The sequence below is a fragment of a genome, unplaced genomic scaffold (genome assembly GCF_019419815.1).
Source record: "Pyrus x bretschneideri cultivar Hongxiangsu unplaced genomic scaffold, Pyrus_bretschneideri_v1 Contig5, whole genome shotgun sequence".
NCBI classification, from domain to species: domain Eukaryota; kingdom Viridiplantae; phylum Streptophyta; class Magnoliopsida; order Rosales; family Rosaceae; genus Pyrus; species Pyrus x bretschneideri.
This window is the reverse complement of record NW_025999787.1, coordinates 9,946,792-9,966,992: the sequence shown is the minus strand read 5'-3', so window position 1 is coordinate 9,966,992 and position 20,201 is coordinate 9,946,792. Positions and strand designations below refer to the sequence as shown.

The following is a 20,201-nucleotide window of genomic DNA, read 5'->3' as shown; positions in this document are numbered from 1 at the left end:
CACAATGATATTGATACCTGAATAGTGAATTGTTTACTTAGCCTTTAAAGATCATTTCAAGAAAAATAACTAAATATAAAAATGCTTATACATATACCGTAATGCAAGGGTAATACTCTTCTTCACCGCTATAATAGAGGGTCACTTGCGTAAAACAGAGAGTTAGAGAAAATAAAATAAATATGCACGAGTGAAAGACTACTAACATCTCCCTTTAATAGTTTTTACTCATCCTTCATCCTTGCGTGAACATGCTTGGCTCTATTAAAATCTTTAAAAATTGTTAGAATAATGTCACCAAATTTGTACATTAAATTATATGGCACCAATCAAATTTGTGCTTTAACTCAAGTTGAAATTTTATTAATAAATTATAATAAAAAGGTTAAGATTTGGCTATAATACTTACATGCAGTTAATACAATCACCATCTCAACAATCATATGGTGATAGTACTAAATACATATATTCACATGAATTATATCTAATCATCAGATGATGATTGTATTAAATACATGTATGTATTGTAACTAATTCCAAAAATTTATATGGTATAGAATGTGTCATATTATTTAATGCATGAATTTGATGTATGTAGCACCACCCAATTCGTTTTCCTTATGAATTAACATGTTACATGTTTCTAACCAACTAAAATATCAATGGATAAAATTGTAACTTTCGAGCTATGTGAGGGCATTGAGTAACTCATGTCGCCATTTTGGCCTCGACTAGATCAAATCAAATAGAGTATATCTAGCTAAAGACTTTTACGTGATATGGATTATGGAAGATTAAAGGGATCCATATTTCTTACCTGTAAATCATGAAATATAATCATGGGTTGGGAAGGTTAATTTTCTTCAAAAGTTATAAATCGTGGGTACCACGTTTATTTCTTAAATATTTTTCTTCAGACCTACCATACCATTAGTTGTCTTCAAATTTTCTTTTCTTCCCCTAATAACCTATTTGCTTTGACATTTTGGGCCGACCAAATTAATAAGTGAAAGCAATAGGTAAGAACCAAGCTCGTGTGACGACATAGTCATATGCCATATCAGTTCATGATATTGATATACACAACTGTTCTCTTTTCTTCATGAACGGTTGAATATTCGAGAAAGAGAAACATGCATGTGTCTTAAAATTTCTATTACTTTGTTTTTGGTAAGGTCAATTAGGAGTTGTTTGTGATTGTGTCATAGAAATTCTTTCTTAATAAGCGTTTGCTATGTACTTCTTTAAAAAGTACTTCTAAGTAGAAGTGTATTTTAGCAGAAATGCTTATGAGTAGAAATGTTTTTTACAAAAACAATCTTGTACAAGTTCTTACTTGTTAGTATTTTTCTTAAAAACTAACAATATTGAGTAAGGAAAAATCCGAACACAACCTCAGACAAAACCTGATCGCTAATACCTTGCTTTCTTACTTGTAATAAGAAGGGGAAAAAAAAATGGAACAAAATGTATTAACCAGAAAGGGTCAGCTGCTACTATTTCTTAGCAACAAAAGCTGCTGCAGATATAAACTTTGCAGCTGCTCCCTGCCCGTGAGAAGCAAACGCGGCTGGAACTGATGTTTAAATGGTACAATAAAGAGTTGTGCTACATTTAGTCGCCTACATGTAAATGCTTCACAAAATCAGGAAAGGGAAGTTATCGTTTGTTTTTTCAACTTCCACTCTTTTGCATTTGTCTTTCAGGGTATCATAATTTTGAGTGTCAAAATTGCCACTTAGTACTACAGTCTAATGATAATCCTTTTCATTTGTAAGTGAGAGGTCTGAGGTTCAATTCTCGTCAAAAACGAATTTGAACCACATTATTGTTAGCCCATTGTGAGGCTAGCCTACTCTCCCACCGCATTAGTATGGATAATATTGTCTGTTCAAAAAAAAAAAAAAAAAAAAAAAAAGAGTGTGAATCAAGGCTTAATTGGTGGTTGGGTGTGGACTAAACTATTTTAGTTAAATGTGAGTGATATTTTAGCCCTTACTAGCAAAAATGTCCGTGCTCCGCTGTGGGTTTTGAAACCTTAACCACAATTTAACACATCAATTTCTAAATAATTCAAAAAACAACCAAAGTAGATGAATCCACATGGTAGAATAAGTCTTTAAATTTGCATCTATATTCTATTGAATTTACATTAAGAGCCTATGTACAACAAAAATGTGGATTTCTACATATTTAGCTATATACAGTTTACATGATGAGTTTTTCATGCAAATTTGTGAGTGATGGTTGTTTAATTGGTATCTAAGGTGCAATAGTAGTTGGTGGTGATGTGGCTAAGTATCTAAGGTGCAATAGTAGTTGGTGGTGATGTGGCTAAAATGAGAGACTCAAAATTGAGTACGATTCCTTGTAGCATAAGTAGAAAAGGAGGTGGCGCAACACAATATGTCAGTGTAAAGTTACTTTTATCAAAGCTAAACTCAAAATTTTCTTTAAGTATCAACAATAACTTTATGCATATTTGAGATAAAGTTGAACCTGATTTAGAGAATTGTCTAAAGCACATGTCACCACCATTGGCTTGAATGCTGCATTTGAACCGCTGATTTATTAAATAGCCTGAATGTTGCATTGGAACCGTTGATTCCCATCACAAAGAGCTTAGGATTCTACATTGTCATCGCCACTGATCTAAGAATATGCTCAAAAGGTTAAAAAAAAAACAAAATATCATCCTACAATACATAAGTCAAGGCACAAATCTATCTGCAATTAATTGAAAATGGTCTAATTATATTGCAATCATGTTTGAAGCAGGATTAGCACTTCACTCCCGCTACTTCGCCCACCACTCTTTAAAAACCAAAAACATCAATTCGATGCTATTCCAACTTCGTCATCCACCATTCTAAAGTTTCCTATTTGTTATTCGATTCTACCTTCAATTTTTTTAAGGGAGTCGTAGTGAGACACTCATGGTACTGTTCACTTTTAACGTTAAAAACATTTTTAGCCTAAAAAGTCACTCATGATACTATTCACTTACACTTTTATTTTGTTATTTTGATTAAAACTAAAGTTTTTGAAGACTTTTCGTTAGTTTTTTTTTTTTTTTTTTTTTTTTTAACCGCTGCTCGAGCAATCAATCCACATTCAAATTTTTAACTGCTGCTCAAGAAGACTTTTGATGGATTGCCTTGCATGAAGGAAACTTTAGAACCAGAAAAGAAAAAAAAAAGGTAGACTATTCGATTGAATCAAAATCGAATTCTAATCCAAACTCAAATGACAAAATAACCAGAATACTAAACTGACTCTTCCCCCTCCAATAGCCACAATACCAAAGCATACAAAATTCAATAAGCCCAAAGTTCCTGAAATCAAACCCATTATAACTTCAAAATATTACAGAATACCAATTTCAATGACCCCCAACAGTTATTCAAATTCAATAACCCAGAATACTAAATTCAACTCGAACATAATCCATAACAGCCCCAGAAGTCTAAATTCAGGGCTTTAGTATATAATAATTTGGAGAACTCATAGTAATTTAGATTCAAATCCAATTTTGTCTGTCCCATAAGCCGATTGCTTTCGGCCCTACTTAAATTCGAGTCTCGTTCGAACTGAGTACTTTTTTTTGAGTCACTCCTATATTGGGCCGGACCGACCCCAAATTATTGTGACAAAACTAACCGGTTGCCTTCTAAAATAGATAAACTGACTTAAACCGGCTCTATAGTTGCGGGTCGACTTGGCTCGATGCATTTACAGGGCTGGGTCGGCCTATGTACCTAGTTTATGTGTAGCATTTGAGCCACATTTTCCGGTTCAGCGTAGGGTTAGTGACTAGTCCACAACATGACCCATGAAACCTCAGGAAATTAGTAGCCCAACCCTTCCTTAACTTGGACTAGCCCAAGGATATTCATAGAGGGAGGGAAAGGCTATTAAACTAACATTGGCGGGTACTGCAACTTCAAGGAAATTTCAGGGGGCACAGAACCCTACAGGATAATCTGTTGCCAAATTGGTAACTACAACTGAGACTCTTCAAGGCTGATATCGGCTGCTTTTGACCATCTTTTAACTATTTTATGTAAAAAGAATGAAAGACTTGACCGACTGAGCAAACATAGAAGAAGAACAAGAAGAAGAGTAAACACTGTCATCTCGTTCTCTTCTGGGTAAGCTTCAATTCCCTGTTTTCAGCTTTCCTTATGTAAATTTGTCTGCGTTAGATGCTACGGCATGTTATTGGCTTGAAATACTGTCACTGTTCTCGATAAGTTTGCGTGGCATTCCAGGTATAAATAAGTTTACGTCGGAATTTGGTATTTTAAAAAATGATTTTTGCATTCTCATTTTCTCATCTGCTATCCTCCCTAGAATCAATGGACCAAAACGAGGAGAGGAGTGCAGACGGGAAACTTGGTACTGGGGGAAACTACCCTTTAGCATCTTGTCAGATGTCACTGATCAATCCATTATACAATTAGATGAGTGCTAATGGATCAAAGATGTTAGATGCATGGCTTTTTTGTTCTATTTTATTTGAATTCCTCATGTTTTATTGGTTTTTTTGTCCGTAAGTAAAACTTTGTGAGTTTATGCCTCTAGTAATTCACTTAATCAAATTATTCATCCCTCTGTCCGCTCCTCTTTCCTTTTGCTAACTAAAGGACTGTTTAATCTCCTGCTGCTCATTCAACTTTTGGGGCATTTAGGAAGATTTAAGCTTGTCCTCATTAGGTTTCTCTAGATTTCCATCTGAAGATGTGGGATTTCGTTTTCCATTAGTTTAGTTCGTGCTGCTAACCTTGATACATACTTTGGAAAGTAAATTTTTTGAAGGAGGGGGGGTGTTTGTGATTGTCACTCTGTCTCTCTTGAATCTCGGTGTTGTTGACTGGAACTTGCCTCAAAAATCCGGCTTGTAGGAACCAAGGAAGCGTGCTCAAGAGCTCTTAAACTGCTCCAAGATACACTATTTTTCAGATTGTGCGACAAATTGGATCCTAGCAAACTGTGTCCTAGTATACTTTTTCACTTAATTGGTTATATCGAATGCAAATATGGTCGATGAATTTACCGAGCTTGCTTTTATATAAATCAGTACTCTGCAGTATACACAATGCTGGCGCCGTACTCGTCTAAACACTAAGGCCTCATTTGGCAGCTTGTATAATGAATCGGATATGATTAATTATACGGATTCGAGTGTTTGGTGCACTTCAGTATAAAATAGTTGGCCTCTTTTATACGGTCAGCACCTTACTAATAATCTCGAAAGGCGAAGGATAATTAGTCCGGACACTGAATCAAAAACACGCTGTGCATTCTCTCTTCCCTCTTTCGATCAGAAACACACTGCCGTCTGGTTCCTCATCTTCTTCTCCAACCCAACAACCTCTTTCTAGGTTCTCAAAGCTTCAAACCATAATCTCTCTGTCTCTCTCCTCTCGATCTGGAAATTTCAGCAAATTTAGAAATTCTCAAAGTTGTCTAACTCCTAGGAAATCCTCTCGAACCATAATCTCTCTCCCCCCATCTGGAAATTTCAATAAATTAGGAGATATTTCATCTTATTTTTCGGTTTCAAGGGATTAGAAGCCATGGAGATCATGGGTTGTAGTTGGTGGTGAGAAGCACAATGGTGGCGATGCTACGCCATGCTGTTTTTTTATTTTTAATTTTTCTTATGTGTAGTTACCTTTTTTCTTCATTTTACCATTAATCATTATTTAAAATTTATTAAAAAATAATAATTATAATCTAAAGTTCTGTTAATCCAACACACAATCAAACATAGTTGAAATTAGGTTTTGCTCAATTATGGGGGATTTTTTTATTTGCTTCTTGTTTTGAAGATAGGATTTGAAAGTCTTTCGGTTTCTAGATAATAACAAACAGAGTATAAATAATACGACTATTAGTCCGATGTTACACCAAACGTCCGACTAATTTAGTCAGTATTATCTGATGATTATTATCTTATCCGACTTAAATAGTCAGTACAGTCCAACCTGCTAAACAAGGCCTAAGATTCTTTTGATCCCTCTATTTTCTCGAGTATACTAGAATTCTAGGAATCTCTAAGTGCGACGAGAAATTATTGTTTGTTTTGCTTGAGCTTATTCTTAGGCAGTTTTTATTTGCATTACCACATTTTAATAACGATATGCCGATTGTATGTATCTGCAGGCAAAAATATGGCTACCTTGGCAACTGCTGAAATTTGTGATTCGAATACCACTCTTTTGGAAAGTGGATGTTTGCGTGTGCTGCCACCAATTTTCCAGACATACGGACAATCTCGAGCATTCTCAGGCCCCATTACCACACTTAAGGTGTTTGAGGACAGTGTCTTGGTCAGACAGCTTCTCGAGACCAAAGGCGAGGGAAGAGTTCTGGTTATTGACGGCGGAGGAAGCATGAGATGTTCTTTGGTTGGAGGGAACTTGGGACAGTTGGCTCAAAACATGGGATGGACAGGTATTGTGGTGAATGGCTGCATTAGAGATGTAGACGAGATCAATGAGTGTGACATTGGGGTGAGGGCTTTGGCATCTCATCCAGTGAAATCGAACAAAAAAGGCGTCGGAGAAAAGCATGTTCTGATCAACATTGCGGGAACCTTGATCCGTGAAGGGGAATGGTTGTATGCAGATAATGATGGCATCCTTATTTCAGCATATGAATTGTCTGTTTGAATAAGCATTGTTGATTGATTCCCATTTTATTCTTGTCCTACCAATAAGAGGGATTGAGTTCTTAAATTCAGTTGTACTTGGAATTTCTTGTTTAAGTAGTTTTGTTAGCATATCAAGTAACCTTGTTTTTGTTGCATTGCTTGACATTGGTGATGGGTTTGTAGATGTGTGTGGTCAGTTAGCCAAGGTTGTGTGCTTGCTACCTTGCACCAAATTTCAAGTTACCATCACCCTTGATACCAGATTCCGCCCCCTTGCAAAGGTGTGTAGAAAGCACCATCATGCATTTCTGGATCACCTTTTGCAAAGAAATTGCTTCCCTGAAAGGAACTAAATATCAAAAGGATTGATCCAGGGAAATATAAAATGTTTAAAACAACCTTAACCGATACTGCCTCATCAGTAACAGCTTCCCAAATTGATGAACTGCAAAGGAAAACTGCAAGCAAGAAGGCAAGAACTGAAACTGTTATTGCAATATATGGGGGGTGCAGCTTCTTTAGGCTTATGGTTAAACCGAGAACCAACCACGTGAACCCTTGGAAAATCAAGACAAGCCATCTATGGAGAGGTAAGACAGTCTGCTCTGCAATTACTTTGTCGATGATTATCCAAATTCCAAACCCCAAGTAGGCCAAAGCCAAACCAGCATTTAAGCTCACTGATGCAATTGACACTGCAGAGAAGGTGTACTGAGACTCTGGTGGTGCTATAATCTTCTTTGATGATATTCTATACACGAAGAAGCATAACAAGATGAGTAGGAGCAAGATATCAACCGAAATGATCAAAATATTGTTGATACATGAATCTGGATTGATAATTGATAAAATTCCAGAACTGCATTCATTTCCAGATTCGGTTGAACAGTCTGAACTAGTGCAGAATAAGGTCCAGAAACCCTCCCCCATGTTTTCTCGTTGGTAGAGAAAATCTGCAGAATCACAGTGGCAAAGGTTTTAAAGCAGAAAAGGAGCTCTATCTTAACTTAATTGTTTCACGCAGAAATATGGTACGTAGTATAGAATGGCACTGAATTAATTAAGGGGACAAATCTGCAGTGCATGAAATAAATAAGGCGAAGCAAAAACATGCAATTGCAATTCTCCGTGTTGTTCAAAAATTGTGGTAGCATGTTTTAATGTAGTCAGCCAAGTTCTGTTTCTACTCAAATGCAGCTAGAACTTCAAAGGTATAGCGCTTCTCATGAGTTTACTTGTACCTTTACTTCCACTAGAATCAACAAGTAAAAAGAAACTGACCACCGACAAATCTCTCCATTCAATCAAAGAGCTCGAGAGAGATCAATCATCAACCAAACGTAAGGAATAAACATGCCACTGACACGGCTTAGCAAGGCATGTCATGGCATGACTTAACAAGACACAGAAAAGCCAAGGCAAGCCGTGGCCTAGACAACCCAAGACATGTCACGGTCTAGCACAGCATCACTCAGCAAGTGTAAGTTGTAGTCCAAACAAAATACATAGATACAAAAATGAACTGATTGACATTTGAACTTCAAAACGTGATTACATGGCTAAGAGCCTTCCTCTTCACCAATTTAAACAGAGCAGCATAGGAATTGGCTGTCGATGAAGCTATCATCAAGTTGGAAAGTAAATTATACTATTCAAAAACCAAACATATGTATGGTGAATCAACAGCATGAAAAGTACTCGAAAATGAAAGATTGCAATACCGTTCTATATCATGGACGTAAATGCACTTGGCCTTCGGAACAAACCCAGAAGGCAGAAAATCTCAGTATTTAACTCACTAGCATATCATCCCTCCTGGTGTAACTTGCTCTTGAGGGAAAAAACAGATCCTCATATGCTTGCATAATCTCACTAACTAAGATCAGCACACTAATTCTCCTTAATTTACGGATCTCTTGATTCGTTAGTCATTTTCTTATTCTTAAACTACCAGCTGCAACTTGTGTGTATGTATATAATTCTTAATCATTAATGTGAAACACGATGAGAGCTTGTCCTCCTCCTATTTAGTTCTTTTTTAGAGCTTGTCCTCCTCCTATTTAGTTCTTTTTTACTTCTTTTAAGCAGTTTTTTTTTCTTGTACGCAGGAGACCTTTTATTTTATACAACAATTATCGCTCATGAGATTTGAACTAAGGATCTCCTTTCACACATGGCCTAGACCAATTTTAAAGGTTTCGTTTGACAACTATGCAAGTATTTACAATGTAGTTGTATTATGTATTCATCAACTGTTGTTTATAAAATTGGAACTTACGATCTCTTCCAGCATTATTCTTAATAACCTATGATATAATGTGTAATTAACCATCAATTCTAGCATCGGATTATAAAATAAAATGTTAAAATACATATGAGCACACCACCTGGTTAATTATAAGCATATGCCAGCATTTGAAGAAAAGAAAAATGTCCAAAACCTGCCAAAGTACTATGTTCAGGATCTCATGTTCTATTCTGCTTCAGCAAGCATATGGCCAATCCGTGGCCTACCCTCAATGGCCGTCCGTGACAACTGGCATCAATAGCCACGGCAAAATCCATGGCCATTGCTAAAATTTCTAGTAATGTAGACCGCAATGTTGTCGTGGAAAATTAAAGAGGGCACCTCACAATTTTTTATACAAACGGAAAAAAAAAAAATTAAAATCATAACCAGAAACACAAAGATCTATTTATAGCAATACAAAAACAATTGTTCGGTCAACAAATAACTCCCAACTCACTAAGATTATAAAAAAAATCTCTAAAATTATTAATAATATGCATTTTAACCAAAATGATACTTGAGATTGACATGATTTATTTTTGTTTGGCGGGCTACATTTGTCGTTAGCACAATGTAGATGATCTCATCAATTCACTAGGGTTCCATTAATTTTCACAAGAATGAACCTCACCCTCAACCTTAAGAATGACCTAAAGAATAGATGTTTTTGATTAGTAAATTGCTGTGCATAATTGTGTGAAAGAAGAGAAGATGTTGGTGTGAGAATTCAAAAACTACAGAAAGAGAGTGAAAGCACAGAGAGAAGAGTTTATAGAATCGCAAGAAATGTACTACTTATATTGGTAGATATAACGCTGCGGGGACTACCCGAACTCAGTAAGTTAATCTTAAAGGGTAAAGATCCTATGGAAGATTCTCATCTTAACTAACTCAGAACAGCTCATAACCATCTTGTCTAATAACTCCATTGATCTTCTGACAAGTGGCATTCTGTCATCCTTTGATTTCATAATTCTTACAGTTGGCATGTATCTTAAAATATGAAAACACCCTTCTCTCCGGAAGTTGATCGGATAGCATGTGATACATATAAAAACGGGTGCTTTAGATTTAGCCCCTTACAACTGTTGAACTCTACACATAAACCCACATATATTAAAACATCTAAATAAAACCCAAATTTTGAATTTGATGTCATGTAAGATAAAAGATGTCCATACATTTAAATTTATTTACAACACCATGTCACGAACATTAATATGGCTATTACGGTTTTTTTGTAGACTTTTAATTTATTGTCTTTTGTTTGTCAACAACATTCAATTAATTCAAGTTTTTTTTGCTTTTAATTTAAAAAACAAAAAAAAAGAAGAAGTTCTTTTCTTCTTTTATGTGAAATCGCCTAATCCATATCTAATTAGTTCAATATACATTCTATTGAAAAAGTAGATACATTAACTTGTGAAAATAAAAAAATAAAAATAAAGGTAAAAATAAACTTGTAGATACATTGTTTCTTGTAAAAACTAAACAATAGTTACATTATTTTGATAAAAAAAAATAAACAATGTGTAATTTTTTTTAAAAAAATTACACAATAGGTACACAATTTTCGTAAAAATTAAATAATAGGTACTTTATTTTTGGACAAAAAAGAAGAAGAAAAAACTAGTAGAAACATTGTTTCTTTTAAAAATTAAACAATGAATTTATAAGGTAAATTAGTTTTTATGTATTTTGCATGTATGGGTTTGTTATTATGTAGGTAAATTATTTTTCATGTATTTTACATATACTGGGTATATTATTTTTCTTTTTTAAGCAATCTAATATTTTAAAATTTTAATAGTAGGTGCACTATTTGAATCAAATGTTTTTTTTTTTTTGCAGGTAAATTATTTTGCATGAATTTTGCGTATATCAAGCATTTATATATATATATATATATATATATATATATATATATATATATATATCTGTGTGTGTGTGTGAAATAATTTACCTACATTAATCTGTAAAATATAATTTTATTGAATTAATTAAGCAATAAAGCTTGTATAATAACATATATTAGACATGTTTTATGTTATTATATATTAGGCAATGAATTTGTAACATTTTTTTTTTTTGTAAAATCATTAATTCTCTCTTACCATCTATCCACATGACATTAATTATGTACATCAAACATTCAAATAGGGTTTAGAAAAATAAAAAAAAAATTCAAATATGGGTATTTTAGGCATCTGAAATTTTTTAATGTGTGAAGTCAAACATAATTAATGAATTTGCTGATGTGGAATCTAGTTAATGGGTTTTATTCAAGAAAAAAACTTATGTCGGGTTTTAGGTAGAGAAAATAAAGTTTTAGGGGCTAAAGTTATATTTTCAGTTGATATAATCCTACTTAAATAGGTTCCTCTATGGTAGGCATTGGTTTTATTTATACAAACACCATTAATATTTTTAAGAAAAACATATTGTGACATCCCGTCCCGAAATTATCGAAAACTCACGTGTGAAATGACTACTTTGCCCCTAGTTAGTTCTTTTACGTTTATTGGTCGTTTTGTGTGGTGTTGGCATGTGCTGGGCCACACACTCACACTGTCACTCTCCCTCACCCTCTGTCTTTTTCCCTGTCTCTCTCCCGAGCTCCATTCCTTCTCTTTCTCTTTGGAAACGTACGGACACACACACAACTACACCAAACCTTTACAGATCGAGGTAACCAAGGTCACAGTCGAGCTCGTGAGGCTGAGAGGAGTCCAGTCGTACCATTTTCAGGTAAGGTTATCACCGTTTTCACGTCGATTTCACGAAGTCAGTTTTGGGGTACTATTCATGCAAACGTAATATCTCACGTTTTAAGGAAAATGAAGCTCGTAGGTAGCTTGGTGAGGTCCCAAGGAGTCTCGGAGTAGTTCGTTTGAAGAGAGTGGATGTCGGAATCGCCCTGTTCGAAGTTGGCCGGATTTGGATTTTGGTGACAGGTAAGATTTCGTAGTTTTTAGCCCTTAAAAGTTGTATGGTCATGTTCTCCTAGTCTTAAGCTTCGTTTTGGTGCAAAAATCACGAAAATTGGTTGAAAAACGAGAGAGAAATCAAGGTTTACAGGTTTCGCGATTTTCCGGCGCCGGTGACGGCACCGGAGGTTCGCCGGGGAAGGAGACGGAATATTCCGTCAAATCTGACGGAATATTCCTGACGCCGTTGACGGAATCCGTTAGAACTAACGGAATATTCCCTACGGCGTCAGTTGGTGCCGTCAGCGTGCCAGGCACGTGCCTGCGCGTGGTCGGCGCGTGCGGCGGTGAAAATTTTTTCTAAAAATATGGGTGTGATCCTGAGGTTGTGTAGAGCACGTTGGTATATTCATTTGTCCAATTTGAGCAATGTATGAGAAGTTATTACGAGAAGTTGGTTATGTGCTTTAAAATTAACGTTTTTGTAGTTGTTTCACATATAGGTGATACGTATCCCGAGGACGAGCGTGGTCACTCGAGGCAGGGGGGCTACGACCCTTCCACTTACCAGTGAGTGGGCTTTTGGTTTTCCGTATATACCTATATACATTTATTTTCCCAGAAATTATTTGAAAAGGGTTATTTGTTTTATGCCATGCACCATATTATCATTGTTTATGCATCATCACATGCTTTAGTAGTGGCATACATATACATATGCATATTTGGTGCTGTGGATGCACAGGTAAGTGCCAGGTAAGTGTTATTTACATTTATTTTCAGTAGTGGTTTGAGATGCTTAGAGAGCTCATAACCTGCATCCCCGGTGTTAGTGCTCCCGCCCAGAGTAGGGCACAGTCCTTCACGTGATGTTCACCTCCCGCACCACACGCTCAGCTTGGATCCAAGTTAGGTGCACAGTCCTGTCGTACAGACCACATTAGGTGGTTCCGACTCGTAGGTGACCCGCAATTATTCGCACAGCCTTCACGTGATCGTAGCACTAGAGCATATATATATGTTACACCCAGGCCTGTCGTACAGACCACTTTAGGTGGTTCCGACTCGTGGGCAGGTTTAGTTATTGATATTGAGATTTGAGCTCTATATGCAGCCGTACAGGTCACGTTAGGTGACTCCGGCTGCCAGACTATATGCTATTGATACGATTTATACCTGAGCACTTGCATTTCATTATGAGGTTTGACATGGCATATCCTTGAGCATTATTGGCATATCTATACATACGTATATATGATATTTTCTGGGAAGTATACAGGTTTTACGGCGAGGGGTTAGAATGTATTTTACTAAATGGTTTTCAAAAAGATTTGTTTTTGCCCACTCACGCTTTTGTTTTGCGCCCATCCAGGTTCTAGTTGCTTAGCAGGTTCAGTGGTTTCCCAGAGAGCTTCTCGGCATTTCTGACAGACATTCACCAGCGTAGGGTCACCTTCGGGTGTACTGTTGTCGTATCATTTTCTTTTGGACTGCTGTAGACTTATTGCTCTGAACTTAGTGTCTCACCTACGCTAGCACTTGTTTTTAGTACCTTGTATGCTAGTTTTTAATTATTCGTACTTTTTATATTACTGTTTTATTAGCTTCCGCACGTGCACATGGTTACGTCACCTCCGCATGGCGGCCAGCACGCCCTGATCTCGGTCGGGGTGTGTCACATACAGTTCGAAAACCTTATTTCAAACCATTTTCAAACACATAATATTTTTAAGAAAAACGTACAGTTCGAAAACGTTACTTCAAACCATTTTCAAACATTTCGTGGATGCAAGGTCAAGTTGCATATTCAAGCCTCCAAGGGACTCTGCACCTCCAGCAAGGCAACAAATGCGTTCTCATTCTGATAATATCACTCTAGGGCAGTAAATACTTGCAGCAAAACCTACAACACATCCAATGCTTCAGCAAATGCCTTGTATCAATTGCATGACCTCGCATCTATGGGTTTGATATAATCCTACCATTTTGCGTCTGTGGGTTGATGAGATGATTTTGAACTTTTGAGAGTGAGACTGATTTGAGACCGAGAGCATCACTAAGGCCTACTCTAACTCTGGAGTAAAACTCAAATTTTAGATTCTAAACTTATTCCAACATTTGAGGTAAATATGAGTTTCAACTCAAAACTCATTTCTGGAGTAAATTTAGCCCAAGATTCCTCTTGGGTTAGTGGAGCTAGTTCATCATATATATATATACTTTTTTTCAGTTTTATATTTATAAATTCATTGAATCCAACAACTAAGATTTAATATGATCAAATCCAACAGTAAAAAAAAAGGATCTAAGGGTCTAAATTTAAATTTAACGGTTAAAGTAAACATAAAAAATTATTTTATGTGTTTCATATTCTTCATGGTGTTCCACGAGTTTCATGGTATCAGTTTAGAGATTTTTCAATATTTATCGGAATCTGAATATTTTTTTTATTAAAATGTTCATAAAATTAAATTAGGATTGTGTACATAATTTTGTTTAAAAAAAATTTACTTTAAGAAAAAATAATTATCCTAAATTCATTCTCTAATATTCTCGGGCTAAAAAATTTAATCCATAAGGGTTGAAGAAAAAAAACTGTTTTTGGGTTAAAACCTAAATTTTCTGAACTAAAAATTTTAGATTTTAAGCCAAAGATTGGAGATGGTCCAAGCAGGAAAGTGATGAAATTATCTATAATTGAGTCCACACTAAATGTATGGATTCTTAACAAACAACCAATTAGAACATAACATCTAATATGGATATTTAATTAAATGCTTTTCTTTTATGGTATTGTTAAGGAGACTAAATTTTGTAAACTAAATGATGTGGCTGTTAATATTTTTTTTTGTCAAAATGTGGTTGTTGATAATTTATGTATTGATTAACTCGCTTATTTTTTAATAGTAACAAGTGACAATTGAGGATGAAATGACTAATTTATCCTTAAATTTGATATAATTGATTCTGCAATCTAACATCAATTGGTTAATTGCCTAATTTTAAATAATCAAACCGCAATTTATCCTAAAGTTTTATTTTTATATCTTTGTTTCATTGTCACCAAATTTTACGCAGCGGTATGTTTGTATCATTTAGTTGCTGTCATTCTAGTCACATCCAAAAAAATTTTGACGAAATTATTGGAAGATGTGATGACGTGCCCACTGATGATGTTCAACTTAACTGTCATGTCCCACTTTCTTATTAAACGTTATAGGCACCAGTAGAATTCTGCACAACACTGATAGCAGCCATGTCCCACCTTCTTTTTAAACGTTGTGGGCACCACTAGAATTCTCTACAACAGTGATCAGAAATTGTTTTCTTTCGTACACATTTAATGGTGCCAGCTTTGCAACCGCAAACGCAGGTAATATGGTTCATTGAGTGGGTTGTAGGCTTAAAAATCATAAATTCATACGGCCATAGCAATGGAAAAAGACCTGAGTCAATTTTGGGAGTCTTCATCAAGCATGGTCCACAATCTTTCCCATTTCCATTTTATAAATGCAGAGTATATACTGTATACAATGCATGGCGTCGTCGAGTGAGAATTTTCCTTTAAACTGGACATCAATCCGTGAGCAGAATTCATATACATACCCACTGATATGTAGGTAGGCTGGGATGTGTTAAATCAAAGTTAATTAATCTGGAACCTTTTTCGGAATTATTCCTTGTAGTATAGAAATGTAATTTCTAATTAGTATATGACTTCTATCTGAATAGGGATTGATATAACTCTATATATTGATATAAGGGTGCTTTAGATTTAGCCCCTTACAACTGTTGAACTCTACACATAAACCCACCTATATTAAAACATCTAAATAAAACCCAAATTTTGAATTTGATGTCATGTAAGATAAAAGATGTCCATACATTTAAATTTATTTACAACACCATGCCACCAACATTAATATGGCTATTACGGTTTTTTTGTAGACTTTTAATTTGTTGTCTTTTGTTTGTCAACAACATTCAATTAATTCAAGTTTTTTTTGCTTTTAATTTAAAAAAACAAAAAAAAGAAGAAGTTCTTTTCTTCTTTTATGTGAAATCGCCTAATCCAAATCTAATTAGTTCAATATACATTCTATTGAAAAAGTAGATACATTAACTTGCGAAAATAAAAAAATTAAAAAAAAAGGTAAAAATAAACTTGTAGATGCATTGTTTCTTGTAAAAACTAAACAATAGTTACATTATTTTCATAAAAAAAAAAAACAATGTGTAATTTTTTTTTTTAAAATTACACAATAGGTACACAATTTTCGTAAAAATTAAATAATAGGTACTTTATTTTTGGACAAAAAAAAAAGAAAAAACTAGTAGAAACATTGTTTCTTTTAAAAATTAAACAATGAATTTATAAGGTAAATTAGTTTTTATGTATTTTGCATGTATGGGTTTGTTATTATGTAGGTAAATTATTTTTCATGTATTTTACATATACTGGGTATATTATTTTTCTTTTTTTAAGCAATCTTATATTTTAAAATATAATTTACCTACATTAATCTGTAAAATATAATTTTATTGAATTAATTAAGCAATAAAGCTTGTATAATAACATATATTAGACATGTTTTATGTTATTATATATTACGCAATGAATTTGTAACATTTTTTTTTTTTTGTAAAATCATTAATTATCTCTTACCATCTATCCGCATGACATTAATTATGTACATCAAACGTTCAAATAGGGTTTAGAAAAAGAAAAAAAAAATTCAAATAAGGGTATTTTAGGCATCTGAACTTTTTTAATGGGTGAAGTCAAACATAATTAATGAATTTGCTGATGTGGAATCTAGTTAATGGGTTTTATTCAAGAAAAAAACTTATGTCGGGTTTTAGGTAGAGAAAATTAAGTTTTAAGGGCTAAAGTTATATTTTCAGATATAAAAACCATGGCAATTACCTTCTCAAGAGAAAGCTGTGGCATGCATCACGCCAATCTTGTATTGTATTTCATTAATTTTGTCATCGTTGTCAATACACGAAACACGTTTCCAATAAAAAATAATGAGAAACGTGACTGGTTGTAATGTTGTATCGCTCCAAATTATAATATTATTAAATAAAAACTCAAATTTTGTCTCAGATTTGCCTCATTAAATCAACTCCAACCCTTGGAGTAAGTTCTAAATTTTCTCTTCTATTCCCCCATTTCATTCCAACCCTTATTCTAAAATGGGGTTAAGTCATAAAACTTAAAAAAAGTCAGATTCCAACCAAGATTAGTGATTAAGCCCATATGTGAGAGTGAAACAGATGAAATTGGACGACAAGCGCCCAAATTCACGTGCGCCACTCAAGGCACGCTCTTCAGCCAACTTCAAAGCTGCAAAGTGCAGCCCTTGCGGCCCCCACCCACATGGTATATCTCCCACTTGTCTGCCAATAAAATTGAGCCCAACGACGCTTTTGGTTGATCAACGGCTCACATTTAAATGGATTGTTGGTTATCCAACGGTCCATATTTATTAAATCTCATTATCACGAGTATCACGCTAAAAGATTTTAAGTTCACTTTTGTTAATTAATTAATAATACAAAACACGTGATCACAGCTCTTGATTAAAACCCCATGATGTTATAGCCATCAGTTTATATAACTTGAGTTTTTCTTACCCATTTTCTAGCCAAACAAACCACAGTTTTGTGGCTAGTCCCAACTTAAACAAATTCAAATTACAATGACCGTACCACACCCTAGTACTCCCGCAATCCAAGGGTCTAACAGTTCTATCGCAATACAGAAAATAGACAGTATAGTACCAATAAAGCTGCAGCGTGAGAATTACCTCTTCTGGAAGTTGCTGTTTGAGGCTATCTTTAAGCGCTACATGCTCACCGGCATTGTTGATGGAAGTGAACCTTGTCCCTCAACTTTCTTGGCCGACGAGAAAGGAAATGATCGTGCGAATCCGGCCTTCGACATTTGGCACGAGAAGGATCAGAGCATCATAGCCTTGATGAAAGCAACCATCTCTGAAGATGTTCTACCACTGACAGTTGGATTAACTTCTTCACGCGATCTTTGGCTGAACTTGGAGAAAAGATTTGGAGTTGCAGGTGTGTCTTCAGAGTACCGGAGAAAACTGGCTGCTGCTTCTTTGGCCACTACTGATGTTTGTGATGCAAATGCTGTTCTTTTGGAGAGTGGAGAGTTGCGCCTTGTGCCGCCGATATTCCAGAAATATGGAAAACGTGAAGCATTTTCAGGCCCCATTGTGACGGTCAAGGTGTTTGAAGACAATACTCTGATAGTGGAGCTTCTCGCAACGAAAGGCGAGGGAAGGGTTTTGGTTGTTGATGGTGAAGGAAGCTTGAGGCGTGCCGTTACCGGAGGAATGTTGGCAAAGTGTGCCGAAATTATGGGATGGTCTGGGATTGTGATAAATGGGTGCATCAGAGATGTTGATGAGGTAAATGGATGTGAGATTGGTGTGAGAGCTTTGGCCACTTGTCCTGTGAGACCAGTCAAAAGTGATGGTGGCCAAAAGCATGTTCCTATCAAAATTGGAGGAGTCTGGATTCATGAAGGAGAATGGTTGTATGCAGATGGTGATGGCATCCTCATCTCCACATCCCAATTGTCTATTTGAATCCCCATAGATGTTTGTTTGCTTCGTATCTGAAATTTTTAAGCCCGGCCAATAAGACTAATCAAAGGGAAAATGACTTCTTTTCTCTCTTACATGGCTCATATTTATTTATAGATCTAAACATCCCAATAAATAAAAAGGGAGTGCAAAATCATAAATCACTTCCCTAATAAAAACCTCAAATGCATTTGGATTCGTTGTATTTTATGTATTCTGCTACTTGTGTGGTCTAAGCTTCATTTTTCAATGTACTATTTATTTAATTTGAAGGGAATGAGAGCAAGGTTTCATCTTTTATAATCATATTAATTAATATCTTTCCGAAGAAAAAAAATCATTTTAATTAATCACATAATCGTAAAAAGTACTTATAATTATATTTATATGAATTAAACTCACGTATCCTCAACAAAAAAACAAAAAAAAAAAAAAAACAAAACAAAACTCACGTATCTACTATATCAGGCCTTAGCTCTAACAGCCTCAATCTCTTAAGTGGCCAGAACATAAGTTCTCTGATCATATTTTTTTTTACAACATCAGTTCGCCTACATACAACTATACAATTTTATTATTTCGATTTCTTTTTATAACTCAAACATAGAGTGCACTCAATCGGTGTCACATCCCGACCCGGGTTCTTACCACATTCTAGGCTTGACTTAACCGTAGTACAATATTATCCGCTTTAGGCCCTGACCACGCCCTCACGGTTTTGTTTCTGGAAACTCACAGGAGAACTTCCCAGTGAGTCACCCATCCTGTGATTGCTCTCGCACGAACTCGCTTAACTTTGGAGTTCCAATGGAACCCGAAGTCAGTGAGCTCCCAAAAGGCCTCGTGCTAGGTAAAGATGAGAATATACATATAAGGCTTACAAGATCCACTCCCCTGGGTGATGTGGGATGTTACAATCCACCCCCCTTAGGGGCCCGACGTCCTCGTCGGCACACATCAGGCCAGAGATTGCTCTGATACCAAATTGTCACATCCTGTCCCAGGGTCCTACCACATCCCGGATTTGACTCCACCGTAGCACGATATTGTCCTTTTTAGGCCCCGACCACGCTCTTACGGTTTTGTTTCTGGGGACTCACACGAGAACTTCCCAGTGGGTCACCCATCTTGGGATTGCTCTCGCGCGAACTAGCTTAACTTCGGAGTTCCAATGGAACCCGAAGCCAGTGAGCTCCCAAAAAGCCTCATGCTAGGTAGAAATGAGAATATACATATAAGGCTTACAGGATCCACTCCCCTAGGCGATTTGAGATGTTACAATCGGAATATGACAACTAAATTTCCTCAACATAAAAGCATTTGAAAATTAATTTCCATTGTTGATATTTGAACGTAAAAGCCATTTCAATTTCCTTTAAGAATAATTTCAATCATAATTTGTACCTGTGGCCACAACACAACAAAAACTACTTCTTGAAATTCATATCAATCTACTAATTTATCCAATTTATTGAAAAGCAGGAACATTGAAACCAAACTATAGAAAAACTTGATTAAATCTATGAAAAGAAACTAACCAAACTATAGAAAAACTTCATTAAATCTATGAATAGAAACTAACATTCATCAATCACGATTCGCGAAATTAGATAATAATGAATAAAGTTTCATTAAACATCCACAACGTAAAATTCACATCAAAACTCTAGAATTAGAAACCAAATAAAAAAATTCACAGTTACACTTTATAT

The 20,201-nt window shown here is 35.4% G+C and overlaps 3 protein-coding genes across 3 annotated transcripts; 2 read left to right on the top strand and 1 right to left on the bottom strand.

Moving 5' to 3' along the window:
• Positions 1-3,992: 3,992 nt before the first annotated feature.
• On the top strand, positions 3,993-6,793 carry LOC103967559 (putative 4-hydroxy-4-methyl-2-oxoglutarate aldolase 3). The gene is made up of 2 exons (XM_009380812.3): positions 3,993-4,151; positions 6,169-6,793. Exon 2 carries the CDS (start codon positions 6,177-6,179, stop codon positions 6,675-6,677), a length of 501 nt encoding a protein of 166 aa, XP_009379087.2. The 5' UTR covers positions 3,993-4,151; positions 6,169-6,176; the 3' UTR covers positions 6,678-6,793.
• Positions 6,794-6,904: 111 nt separating this feature from the next.
• Positions 6,905-17,827, bottom strand: LOC103967593 (ABC transporter C family member 10-like). The gene is made up of 2 exons (XM_048569352.1): positions 17,689-17,827; positions 6,905-7,611 (listed from the first exon to the last, which is right to left on the bottom strand). Exon 2 carries the CDS (start codon positions 7,586-7,588, stop codon positions 6,905-6,907), a length of 684 nt encoding a protein of 227 aa, XP_048425309.1. The 5' UTR covers positions 7,589-7,611; positions 17,689-17,827.
• On the top strand, positions 17,312-18,560 carry LOC125470221 (putative 4-hydroxy-4-methyl-2-oxoglutarate aldolase 3). The gene has a single exon (XM_048568988.1). It carries the CDS (start codon positions 17,581-17,583, stop codon positions 18,490-18,492), a length of 912 nt encoding a protein of 303 aa, XP_048424945.1. The 5' UTR covers positions 17,312-17,580; the 3' UTR covers positions 18,493-18,560.
• The last annotated feature ends 1,641 nt before the right edge of the window (positions 18,561-20,201 follow it).